Below are 13,396 nucleotides of genomic sequence, written 5' to 3' on the forward strand. Positions count from 1 at the left end.
CTGCTCACAGCAGTGAGATGAGATGGAGCACACGCAGCCCCAAGGGAGCAGCGGGGAGCCTGTGCCCTGCAGGGAGGCACTCCCCCATGTTAGGTTATACTCCAGAAGCTGCCGTGGCACGGAACACCGCAAGCACATATGCGCACACTGTCACAGCTGCTACACAGCCTTTTCTGCTTACAGAGAAGCCAGAGGGAAGCCAGAGCAGCTGCTGGTGCTGCACAGCGTAAAGGTGAAGCCCCTTTAAATCCCACAACAACCCTGAACAGCCAGTCTGGAAGGGGCAGCACAGACTTGAGCAGACTTGAACACTGTCTCCAATCACTGCACCCGCCTGCAGGGCAGGAGGGAGAGGGACTCATCCATCCAAGCAAGCGAGGCTGCAGCTAGTGGTCCTCGGACCCCGCAGCCCACCAGTAGTAGGCAGATGCTGAGAGACCCCTCTGCGCTCCTTTTCTCCCCCTCCAACAGCACTCCGGCTCCGTCTGGCTCTCACATCCTCCATCAGTCTCCTACCAATAATTACCCTCTTGCCTCATCCACCCCGCACTGCCTGAACGCATCTGAACGAGGCCCCCAGTGCTCCTGTCTCACTTTGTCTGATCCTATGAGCAGCAGCGACGGGTAACGCTTGGCTCTGTACCTGCAGCCTTCACCTCCATTACCCCTGGCGCAGCCGAGAGCTTCCGAAAGGATCTGGCAGCTCAGCTAGCAGCCACCACAGAGCTCAGGCAAATCCAGGCCTCGACTGGACAAACCCAGAAAGGGCTTTCAGAAGGCACACCCCTGGCCCCGGGAAGATCCCTTCAGGGCTCGAGCTCCTCGTTCAGGATATGGTGGGCTCTGGGGCTTTCCATGTACCATGGCTGCCTTACTCCTTTTTAATCACGAGTAAAGCAATATGCTTTTCTCAAGTTATGTTCTCAGAAACCACTTTGGCATTTTTGTCAAATTTTCAGAAGTAATTCCATCCATAGCAAACTTCAGAATGGAAAATTTCACCAATTGCTAAAATTTCACAAAATTTTGACCTCTTAAAACTGTGGTTTCAAATTGGTAAATGCTATTTTTGCCTAACTCTCGGCAGCTCTGCCTACGTAAGACATAAACCATCCCAGATTAACTTGTCCAAGAATCACAGGGTTTTCCGTCTTGATTTCTTGACAAAATTTCAAAACCAGAAATTTTCCAGAGAAATTGAAACATTAAAAATGTATTCTTGCAAGATAATATGAATATGATAAGGTCCCAGTTCATCAAACAAAATAAACTTTAACATTCCCACTTTTCAAGGTTTTTACAGCAATACTTCTCATTAGAAAAGGAAGACTGTGGTCATTCAAAACATATTTTCCACTAAAACTGTTTCAATGAAAGTGCACAACCAGCTTTTGCTTCCCTTCTAGTGAAGAAAAGGCTCTGATGGCGCCACCTCCGTTCCCTAGTACGATGTGAGGGTATTCTTTTTGTCATCACCTGAGTTGATCAAGATTTGATCTTAACAAATCTTAACAAAAAGGAAGCCATTTCAAAGTAGCATGATCACTAAAAAGCAAAGGCTACAAAGTTTGTTACTGCAGATGTTCTTGGGGGAATGAGCTTTCCCGTGTCCATACAAATTCTTCTATGTACTTCTGCAATGCAGTCATGGTGACGTGTTCTTGTCGTATCACTCTCCCTGGCCAGAAAAATAATCCTACCTCAAATCCGAGCTGATTTCACCAGGAGCTTCATCACATAATGTTAGAGATAAAACATCTATGCATACAAACACAGCTGGAAATTTCAGCAACTAGGCAAATTAAGCTAAAATACCTGTACCTCTGGATACAGTGGCTCTTCACTGCCTCTGCAGACCAGCCATTTCCGAACTCTTCAGCTTTAGATACAGAATTTTTGGGAACACAGACTAGGATCTGATCCTTGAAGCTTTAGCTCATTTCTAGTTAGGACTCAATCAAACAAAAATCCCAGTTATAATGTTGCTCTTTCATGGAAACCAATAAGGCAGAAAGGGAAAACAGCTGATCTCAATGTCCTGGCAAGGCAAGAAAATGTGTTCACAAAGGGTTAAGCTGCAAGACAAAACGGCTGAGTTCTCTGGAAAAAAATAATAAAATCAAATGGACAGTAAAGCCTATTTCCTCCAAGCTAATAGAATTACAGAAATTATCATGAGAGCATGTGTCTGGGGATGGAGTGAATGATGCTCTGAGAGATAGAGGAAACTGGATAAACAAGCTCTGTGCCAAGAGCAGCTGAACCCAGCCTAATGTTCATTCTCTCAGCACTGCCTCTTAACACAGCGCCAAATGGGGTCATCATTTATCCTTCCCTAACAACAGGGAGAGAAGCACCCACCAGGGGCTGCCCCCCATCCCACACCGCTTCCCTCTCACCGCTACCCACAACCGGATGAAATCCCACTGTTCTCCCTCCTCCCTCCACGCACACTGCCCAGATGAGTCCAGCAAGCTGTGAGCACGAGCCCTGCGCCACCTGGCCATGCCAGGGGGAGGCAAAAAGCCATACACAAGTTAACAAAGAAGCTGATGGGCACCTGGGGAATGAGCCACTTTGCAAACCGTGATTTTGACTGAAGAGGAAACAAACCAAACACTGATGGCTCTGAAAGGCTGATATGGGATAATCCCTGGCAGTAAGCCCTTCCCAGGCAAGAGGAAAAAGGCAATCCCTTACACCTCAACTTCAGCTACATGTTCCTACTTAAAGGTCTAAATTCAGAAAAACATGCCAAGAAAAAACAAACAAAAACCTATATTCCCACTTCTCTCTCTTGACTGGTGCAATATTCCCTCCCCTGAAGACTTTTTACTATAAAAACTCTGCTAAAAAAGATCCTGGCGGGAGCTTCAGTTGTTTTTATTTGTTTGTTTTGGGTCATTTTGGTTTTGATTTTTAACTTCAGGAAAAAAATCCGTGACAATAGGAAAAAATTGAATCTAGTTCCTCTACAGTGAGAATTTACAAGCCTCCAGGATCTCTTCTACACAGGGTTATGGTTTGAAAGTAACCTTCACCAGAACTTCAAATACAGTGTCCCATTCTCTCCCATCTCCTTTTCCTTTAACAACGGGGTTTTGTGGGATCAGGCTGGGATCCTATGCTCTTATTCCCCTTCCCAAATTCCACCTTTATAACCCCATAAAGCAGGGATGGTCCACCAAGTTATTCTCGAGTGCTTTGGTTAAGTTTGGCCTCCAACTCAAACCCTTGGCTCTTCCCAGACCCTGGCTGCTGTATCACTCTGGGCTTAGATTCTGGGAAGTTATGCTTGTGCTGAATTACCCCTGGGAACAGCAACATCCTTCTTATACCGTGAAGAACCAGGCTACAGTCAAACACCTAGCACTACCACTTGCAAGGATAAGACACAGTCAGAAAAAAAAACCTCAACGTTAAAAGCATAACTGGAAATTCAGGTCTCATGATCTCAGTTCACTGCTAAATCAGGTGTCCCTAATGCCGATACCCATTTCAGCACAATTCAATTATGAGATTTTCATTAACTAGACTTCTCCTAGTAGCTTGGCATGAGAATTTTTTAAAGAAAAATCCTCCATAGCAGCTGACGGGAAAAATCTTCAGCCTCGTCAGAGTACCAGATTCATTTACACACCAGTTTATGGACGCTTGCTTATTAATCTTGCCAGGACACCACTCTTTGCCTACAATAATATCTATTCTGTCTGCACTTTAATTGCTGTTTTCAATGCTCTGACAGTCCGGGTAGCTGGAAAGGGGGCAGCACAGCAAGTCTAACGGGAGCTCACTGCGCAGAACTGTGCTCAGGGTCCTGCCGTCTGCTGCTTCCAGGCATTTCACGCATCGGAGGAGCGGAGCTGCCCGTACTTCCTATGCTCGTACAATCCTGGCAGCTCAGCTCATCTTCAGCAGCCTCTGTCGACAGACAGTAATTCGTAACACCATGGAGAGCATACACGCTCTCCTTCTAACTGCTGCTCTTTGCATTCTCTCTCAAGGTGAGTGATCCTTAATTTGTTTTTTCTTTGTCGGTAAAGGGGGGACTAAAGAGGTGAGCAGAAGATGGCTTTGGTAACAATTATTTTAAGAAATGTTGAAGCTTATTGCAAACTAATGAAAGAAACATTCAGAATCCTACCCCAGCTTTTTGTTACATAGTGGTTTGGTTGTTTTTAATTCCTTCTTGTGAAGTGGTTAAGTAGTTCTGAATCAAGATGCCAAACAAGACATACAGAGCCATTTTAACATTAAGTGAGTGCACCATACATGTAAAGATTTGGTTTGATATACTGTAGAATACTGAAGGACTAGAAGAAAGAAAAAACATTAAAAAGCATTAAATATGTGCTGCAAACAGCGTACATTATATCTGCAGATATAGAAAGCACAGAAGCACTTACATTAAGGAGAAGAAATATTAATACACTTATTCTCTAGATAAAGCAGGTGCTAGATTAATCAGATCGGTGGTGACACATAAAAAGTCTGGCAATTTGGGTTTGACTATAATGAAGTGTAGTTACAATCTAGCTTTAACATGATTCATCTAGAAGATTGAGTATTTCTTCCAGGAAGTCTCAATCTGAGAGATGAGGTATCAAAAAATAATTAGGGTAAGGCTAGCAGTTAAAAAGTATCAAAGAAGTGTGTTAATTTTTTAATTAGCAAGTTGGCTTAAGTGATTTCACTAATCTGAAAATAAAGTTGTCTTTGAAGTTTTCACTGAATACAGATTGACATGAGGGGAACCTTTTGTCTGAGGCAGAGAAAAGCTCTTACAAAGATCATCTGCTAACAGATCAGTCACCTGCAGATACTTCTGCTTCCCCTTGAAAAACACTAGCCTGGAGGAAAAAAAAAAATAAGTGTCTTTGCAAATACCTGTAGATTTGTATTTGTGCTCCAGAGGAACTGTAGTTTGTTCAACAGACTTAAGGTCTGTGTCTTTGCCAAATTCACAGTGACAGCCAAAAAATACAAAAATAGTTTTGTTTTTTTATTTTAGGTTGAAGTACTAGAAAATGTGTTGTCCAGCAGTGACTTTAAAAAAGAGTCCCCTAAAAAGAAAAGGGCATTGACTTTTGAATAGTGTCCAGTTGCCAGGATGCTTGTTGTCTAGCTAGATCTGGGAATAAAAACGTAGTTTGAAACACAGTTTCTCACACCTACCTCACTCTAAATAGCCGAAGGAGCCTGTTGTTCAACAATTCCAACTTACAGCTTTCCCATCAGCCACAAGGCACCATAAGCAGCAGTATCAGCAGCAAAACGTAGAAAAGGAGTATACTGCAAATAAACATTACTTAGAATAACAAACAGGCAATTACCACATTTATTTGTATGCACTGAACAACGCTGAATACAATGGTTTATCAATTTTTAATCCTTATTTGCATATTTCAACAAGCACCCTGCTATCACCACTATTATCACGCTGACATGACTGGGGCTAGAAAGCAGAAAGTTACCCTTTATTGGGAATCTTTTGCAAACCCTCCAGCTGCTCCCACACTGCCCAGTCTGTGGGGTTCTGCTCTCCCCTTCCTCAGCTCCGCACCCCTGCGGCTCCCGCAGGCCTGGGGGCCTGGGCCTGTGGGGCAAATGCGGTTTTGCACCTCGAACTCCTCAGTAACCCCTTCAAACTACCTTTGGAGCGCATTTGGGGAGATGCATGTGAGAAAAGCCTGTCACGGGTGGCTGCCAGCGCCCACCGGGGGCGGCGGAGCTGCCATCCCGGGCCTCCCGCAGGCCGTGAGGGAGCGGGCCCGAGGCCCCGTGTCCGCTCACCGCGCCGTGCCCCCACAGGCTGCGGCGGCTCCGAGGCCGAGCACCGGCTGTACGCGGCCCTCTTCAAGAACTATAACCAGTTCGTCCGGCCCGTGAAGAACGTCTCGGACCCCGTCATCATCCAGTTCGAGGTGTCCATGTCCCAGCTGGTGAAGGTGGTGAGTACGCGGCCCCCCGGCGCGCCCGCGGGCCAAGGGAGGGCCGGCACCGTTCCCGACGCAGCTCTGTTTTACAGGACGAAGTCAACCAGATAATGGAAACCAACCTGTGGCTCAAGCACGTAAGTAGGGCTCACCGCCCTCACCACAGCGTGGCGGAACTCCCCGCTCCCGCCGGGGCCACCTCAGCCCTCCCGGCACCCCCCCCCCCGAGGAACACCGCAGCCCCCGAGAGGCGTCGAAGGGAGACAGGCGGGGCCCGCACCAGCACCCGGGCCCCCGGCCCCGGCCGCTCCCCTCCGCCCCGTTGCCGTACCGGGAGCGCGGTCACGACGCGGGACCGGGCGCATTACCGCCCCCCTGCGGCTCGCGCGGCGCCTCAGCGCCTCCGCCGGCAGCCGCGGCCCGCGGAGCCCGGGGGCTGTTCCGGCCCCTCCCGCCCCCTCAGGACCGGCCGCACAGCCCGCTGCTAGCCCCGCTGCCCTCCAGCTCCGGCTGCCACAGCGCGTACAAGCGGGGCCTACCGCGGGAAGCAGCTGTTTAACTCAGAGTTGTCAGCTGCAGCCTCAACCCTCCAACGCTTAATGTGCCTCCAAATACATTTTTTCCCTCAGGAATCCCCAAAATAGTGTCTTGGTGGATAGGAAGATGTACACAGGAAACACCTCAGCGTGGCGGTCCCTCGCCTGGCCATGCTGTGCTGTTTAGCCACCACAAAAGTGACAACAAAGCAAAAGTATCAACTTCACTTACAAGGAACTTTATAGGTTGAAAATGCAAATCATTACTGTTGTAAATAACAGCTTAATAACCAACTTAATATCTAGCTTCAGCTTAATATTCAAATTGGTTAAACTGGGGCTTAACGAGCACTAATGAACAAGACTTACTTAGCTGAATGATGCCACCTGCAGCTTTTCCCAACCCATCTGCTGTAGGGGTCCTTCATTCAATGCTCTTGTCTAGAAATGGAGCTACCTAACAATTCGTTTTCACTGTTTAACAGTGGACCTGGCTTCTTGAGACCTAAATTACTATTCACATCCTACACTTTCATCTTTTCTCATCTACTGGGTACACGTTCCTTGTACAGGGACTCATACATGCCTAAGTCATACTTAGCCCCATGGGCCCATGGTCTCCATGTGAATAAACGCTAAACATACATGTTTAACTAAGAAACATCTAATCATTGTAGTGTCCAGAATAAATCAACCCTAAAATCAATATGACAGCACTTGTTTTGACTTTGGTCCACAGAATTTCAATTTCATCACAAACATAATGTAGACTCACTTCTTCCATAATTAGATTTGGAATGATTACAAGCTTCGGTGGAATCCAGCGGACTATGGAGGTGCTGAATTCATCCGAGTACCATCTGGCCAGATCTGGAAGCCAGATATTGTTTTATATAACAAGTAAGACTCTTGCATGTTTATCTTCTTAATTCAAGCTTAATTCAGGGGTAATGGCTTTAAAATAAAAGAGGGGAGATTTAGATCAGACATAAGGAAGAAATTCTTTACAATGAGGGTGGCAAGGGACTGGTACAGGCTGCTCAGAGAAGCTGTGGCTGCGCCATCCCTGTAAGTGTTCAAGGCCAGGCTGGATGGGGCTTTGGGCAGCCTGGGCTGGTGGGAGGTGTCCCTGCCCATGGCAGGGGGGTTGGAAGTGGGTGATCTTTAAGGATCTTCGAACCCAAACCATTCTATGACTGTATTCTTTAGGAAGAAGGGAGGATATTTATTATTTAAAAAACCAAACAAACTGAAAAAGACTGCTTTTCAACATCCCACATCTCCCTACTGCTGTTCTTACCTGTATGCCTTTGTACACTCCTTTTCTAACTGCAAACCCAAAGAAGTTTAACTACCTTTTTAGTTTTACTTTTTCATATGAACAAATGAAATTGTCACATGGATCTTATAAGATCAAGATAACAATGTGGGACTTAAAGAAAAAATACACCAATACACTACTCAGGCAAAGACACACCCCAATCCTAATCCCTCCGTCTATAGTTACTACCTCCATGGTCCACAGACGAGGTGGAAATACCAATACTGCACATCCTCTTATCAGCCCTTGGGTTCTGACTTACTTGATCTCACATTTGCTGTTTTGTATATTGACTGCACTGAGTCCTGTTCCTGTAAAAGAGAATATTGCCTTTCAAATTCTCCATGGTAAATTTACACAGTTGTTTATTTTAATTTTTAACTGTGCAAATTTATGACAGCCACTGACAGTGGTGCATATGCAGTTCAGTTCCACATCAGCACGTAACTGCTGCCTTTCACAAACCAGATTAAAGATTTAATGTATATGAACTGTTTACATGAAACTACCTGGATCAGTTACATTCTGACTGTTATTTTTATTTGCTTTACAGTGCAGTTGGGGATTTCCAGGTTGATGACAAGACAAAGGCCCTACTGAAATACACAGGTGATGTGACCTGGATACCCCCGGCTATATTTAAAAGCTCATGTAAAATAGATGTAACCTACTTCCCATTTGACTATCAGAACTGCACCATGAAGTTTGGTTCCTGGTCTTACGATAAAGCCAAGATTGACTTGGTTTTAATTGGCTCTACAATGAACCTGAAAGATTACTGGGAGAGTGGAGAATGGGCTATTATTAAAGCTCCTGGGTATAAACATGACATCAAATACAACTGCTGTGAAGAGATATATACAGATATCACATACTCTCTTTATATTAGGCGTTTACCTTTATTTTACACTATCAACATGATTATTCCATGTCTACTGATTTCTTTTCTGACTGTATTAGTTTTCTACTTGCCTTCAGACTGTGGTGAGAAAGTGACACTCTGTATATCGGTCCTTCTATCTTTAACAGTGTTTCTTCTTGTTATCACGGAGACTATACCTTCTACGTCCCTGGTAATTCCACTGATTGGGGAATACCTCCTTTTCACTATGATATTTGTAACTCTGTCTATTGTCATTACGGTATTTGTACTTAATGTACACTACAGAACACCCAAGACACACACAATGCCTGTGTGGGTGAGAACCATCTTCTTGAACTTACTTCCCAGGATCATGTTTATGACAAGGCCTGCCAGCGATGAAGAGCCTAATCAGAAGTCAAAACCATTTTACACTTCCGAGTTTTCAAACTTAAATTGCTTCAACAGTTCTGAAACTAAATGCTGCAAAGATGGCTTTGTATGTCAAGATACAGCATGCAGCTGTTGCCAATATCAGAGAATGAAGTTCTCAGATTTCAGTGGCAATCTCACAAGAAGTTCAAGCTCTGAATCTCTAGATCCTCTGCTTTCATTTTCAGTTCTGTCACCAGAAATGAGAGATGCTATTGAAAGTGTTAAATACATCGCAGAAAATATGAAAATGCAGAATGAAGCAAAAGAGGTAAGAATGTATTTTACTATTACTCAAACTGCAGACAGCATTTGCAATTAATATATTTTGTAAGAAAAAAGATATCTTTAAAAAAAACAACACCAACCATTATTTTATACAAGTAAATTACACAAGCCATATTACAAATACATGCAACTTTGAATGTAGATAAGTTTGGTGAGCAGCTCTGTTGCATTCTTTTCATTGACAACACATATACAGGGTGAAGCGTGTTAGGGTAACTAGACAGCCAGCTCAGTATCAACTCCTACAAGACTTACAGTGTAGATTTTCCAAATTATAATCTTAATAGTGGAATTTGCTGTTTCTGTGGCCTTAGAAAGTTACATTCTCCCTACACCTGACCATCAGTAGAGAGAATAAGACTTAAACTTCCTTCACAGTGAAGACATTTCCTATTCTGCTGCTGTGGAATGAAGTAATGAAGTGAAATGAGACAACTGCTGTAAGACAGGGACCATCATCTTTCATAAATCTGCATCTTGATGCACTAAAAAACAAAACAAAAACTGTTTATCAGCATTCCTCAAACATTCTAAGAACAGCAACCACACCACCACAATCATCACTGAATCTAAATCCTATGCAGTAAGGCACTTAAAGTTAGGATGAAGTTATTTTATGTTGAAATTAGAACTTGATTTAGAATTAGTTGATACAGAAAATGCCTTTTTTTTTTTTTAAGAAGTCTGCCTTCAAGAACTGCTTCAAAAGACTTCAAAAACAAATAAAAAAATTCCCATTTCATATTACCCTTCCTGAAGAAAAATTAAGTCTAAATTTAAATTACGATCTGAAGAGTACCTAAAATGATCACCTAATGTAGTTACTCTTAATATGTAACATACATAGATACATATATATTCAATGTCACTCTTGTTCTAATGTCCACTGGAAAAAAAATTGGAAACTTCATTCCCTCTTAAATGTGAGGTAAGGAGATTAGTTTTACATCTTGCAAGAGAACATGGTAAAATTTCAGTATTACATAGGAAACATATCAAATAACTATATACCAATTAATCTTTGTCTGCTACATGCTGCTTAAAGAGCAATAGGAACAGTCTACTTCAGTAAGCTTTTTCTGGGCAAACCTGATCACTTAAGAATGTAAGGCTTTTCACTTTCAGTATTAGCATACAGAGGAGAAATTGTACTTCCTGATGCTTAGTGTCTTGGTGAACAACTTGTATTTGAAGAAATAGCTTTTGGCTTTAGCACAAGTAGCATATTCAAACAAAGCTTCTTCAAGATGAATTAATTTATCAATGAAAACAGCAACACGAAAGTTGTACATACATAAAAGAAAACATACATATGGAAAAAAAAAAATCGGTGCTTGCTATATGAAATGCTCCTAATGGCTAATGCAACTTATTTATCTAATAAACTTGTTTACTTGCTATTTGATCTATTTTTCAGATTCAGGATGACTGGAAATATGTTGCCATGGTAATTGATCGTATTTTTCTATGGGTTTTCATCCTGGTATGTATTCTAGGAACAGCAGGATTGTTTTTACAACCTTTGATGGCTGGAGATGAAATGTAAAAAATCAAAATGTTATATTGTGAAGTCAAATAAAACTTTTGCCAACTAAACTCTGTACTCCTACCCCAGCACCTGATCTCTCTTCTATGTGTTTCAGTAGTAGAATAAGGATCTTTCTTGGCCTCAACTTTGCTTGACCAAGAAGGCTTTATTAAAAAATGTGAAAACATGAAAACAATATTTTGAACCATTATGACAGCTAATTCGAAAGTAATGTGCACTATACTTGCCAGCTATTTTTTAAAATAACTGGAAAAGATGCAGATTGTACATTAAACTTTCTATGAATGTTTTAAGAAGCTAGTAAAGAAATTGAAAATTGCATGAATATTCTGAGAGTCAAGACAGGCAGAATACTTTGGGCAACTTTGTCTGGTGTTAAATACCTTTAATTCCTGACAGGATCTTCTGGGAGTAAGTTCATATTTAGTTTAAGGAATGCTCTCATGAGGATGAAATGATTTAGAAAGCATACATACCAAATTGTTTGAATGCAGAACATTGCCACCTAGTGTATAAACTGATGCAAACTGTGGGAAGAAAGGACTATGGGCACGTCTATTACAGAAGAAAAAGAAATAGGTGAGTAATAGATGATGGTAATTAAAGCATTGTCATGTAGTGTCTGTGTATCCCCGTATTGTCACTGCATGAGGAGTCTGTCAAAGTTGTCTAAACATAATAACGTTTAAAACTGTATACAAATCAAACACAGTAAGATGCAGTCAGTGGGTTATGCAAAGTATCAAAATGCAGTATGATATTTTGGACACAGAAACATCCTGCACAGTGTTTTATTATAACAGAAGGCATGTAGATATTAAATATTCCTGTAAAGTATGCTAAAATTGTCTCTTGGGTATATGACTTTTTTTTTTAATTAATATCTGCAAATCATTTAATAATAATAAATAATGAATATACCATGCAACAAAATACTGTAATGAGAAAATGTTTTGTAAAGATATGAACCATTCTGTCTGTACCAAACTGGAAACTTTTTAGAAATGCAGTGGTATCAAATGATGTAACTGTTATAAAAATAAAGAGAATGAAGCTGTTGAAAATAGTGATTTTTTTTTCCCATTTATTTTGACCAAGTGACAAAAGCCATATAAAGCAGCATTAGGTACAATTCAGCACATTCAGAAACGAGTTACATAAGTAGAGGTGCATGCTTCTGGGTCTATTATTTTTTTTTTTTTTTTTCATTTCAAACACACCTCAGGATGGTCTGGAGACACCAAGGATTTCAGCATCATCTTTCTAATCCAAACATATCATATGATTATAGAAACACCTTAAAGAATTTCAAGGATTTGCAAAAATTGTTAGTTACTAGTATAAAGATTGGGACTCCATTGCCAATACGCTGCCAAACATCTCATGATATAATTGGGCAGTATCCGGTCATCATTGAACAAAAAGATGCAGTAAGGGAGTTAATAAATATATATATATAGCTAGTCTATACCTTTCCTTACTTTGTTTTCTGTTCAGATAAATTTCAATAAGCAATTCAAAAACAAGGAGGACTATAAAAAGAAATTTTGATTTTGAAGAGAAAAGATAGCTAAAGTACTTCTGCATTTTCACACAAAGTTACTGATGCATTAGTCTTAGTAATACTGAGAAAGTTAAAAATTACATTAATGGATTAAATCAGATAATCATTATAAATTCAACTTTAAAATAAGTTATTGTGGGAATACAGAATATACTGATATCTAATGACAGATGCAATTGTATATCTGAAGAAGAAGAGATTCCTTTTTCAATCATAATTATTTGAAATTAGATTTTTAAAATTATAAAAAAATAGAACATTGGTTGGCATCATTTCCCTGCCCATGAGACTGAAGAAGCTATGCAAAACCAAGAACATTCTGCAGGTGAAAGAATTTGAAATAAACTTCCGGTTATATATAAGTTATGACATAAGCAATCGGTATTATAATCAGTACAATGTCAAATAGAGCTATGCTAAAGGTGATAGAGGAAAAATGTATCTTTTCCCCAAATCCATAACTACTATTACTTACATTATTAACAATATAACAATTTGCATTAAACTTTTCACCTAAACATGCTATTATTGGTCTGAGAATTTAACCAAACAAAAAACTTACCAAGATTTGTTCTTCCTTGACATTACTCCATTAGTCTTGCAGGATACAAATATGTTATAAAATAACATAGTAAGTAACTATCAAAACTTAGGTGTAGGAAAACACCATCTCATCTCTTTCAGAAATAAAACTTTTAAGAAAAGTGAAATTCATTGTAATGAATTTGAATTTAAATTCATTATTAAAATATATTTTAATGATATAATTAAAAAGTTGCAATATATATATACGTTACTTAGTTTTCAACACTCAGAAAAAAAAAGAAAGGATGGAAAGCTTTAAGTCCTTGCTGTTCAGTTATATATGGTTCTGTAAGTTATAGAACCTATAAAGGTAATTTTCTAAA

The 13,396-nt window shown here is 40.9% G+C and overlaps 1 protein-coding gene and 1 long non-coding RNA gene across 24 annotated transcripts in view; one reads left to right on the forward strand and one right to left on the reverse strand.

The window, feature by feature from the left end:
- LOC125185065 (uncharacterized) overlaps window positions 1-7,213 on the reverse strand; it is a 106,792-nt gene extending 99,579 nt beyond the window's left edge. For all 23 annotated transcript variants that reach the window (XR_010834307.1, XR_010834303.1, XR_010834300.1 and 20 more), the window contains exons 1-2: window positions 6,268-7,213; window positions 5,176-5,292 (exon numbers count right to left, since the gene is read on the reverse strand). This is a non-coding gene — a long non-coding RNA (uncharacterized lncRNA). The remainder of the gene's footprint in view (window positions 1-5,175; window positions 5,293-6,267) is intronic.
- CHRNA3 (cholinergic receptor nicotinic alpha 3 subunit) lies at window positions 3,257-10,971 on the forward strand. Its single transcript, XM_048081244.2, has 6 exons — window positions 3,257-4,004; window positions 5,812-5,951; window positions 6,029-6,073; window positions 7,263-7,372; window positions 8,347-9,358; window positions 10,793-10,971. Exons 1-6 carry the CDS (start codon window positions 3,950-3,952, stop codon window positions 10,919-10,921), a joined length of 1,491 nt encoding a protein of 496 aa, XP_047937201.2. The 5' UTR covers window positions 3,257-3,949; the 3' UTR covers window positions 10,922-10,971.
- The last annotated feature ends 2,425 nt before the right edge of the window (window positions 10,972-13,396 follow it).

Source organism: Anser cygnoides, chromosome 11 (genome assembly GCF_040182565.1).
Source record: "Anser cygnoides isolate HZ-2024a breed goose chromosome 11, Taihu_goose_T2T_genome, whole genome shotgun sequence".
NCBI classification, from domain to species: domain Eukaryota; kingdom Metazoa; phylum Chordata; class Aves; order Anseriformes; family Anatidae; genus Anser; species Anser cygnoides.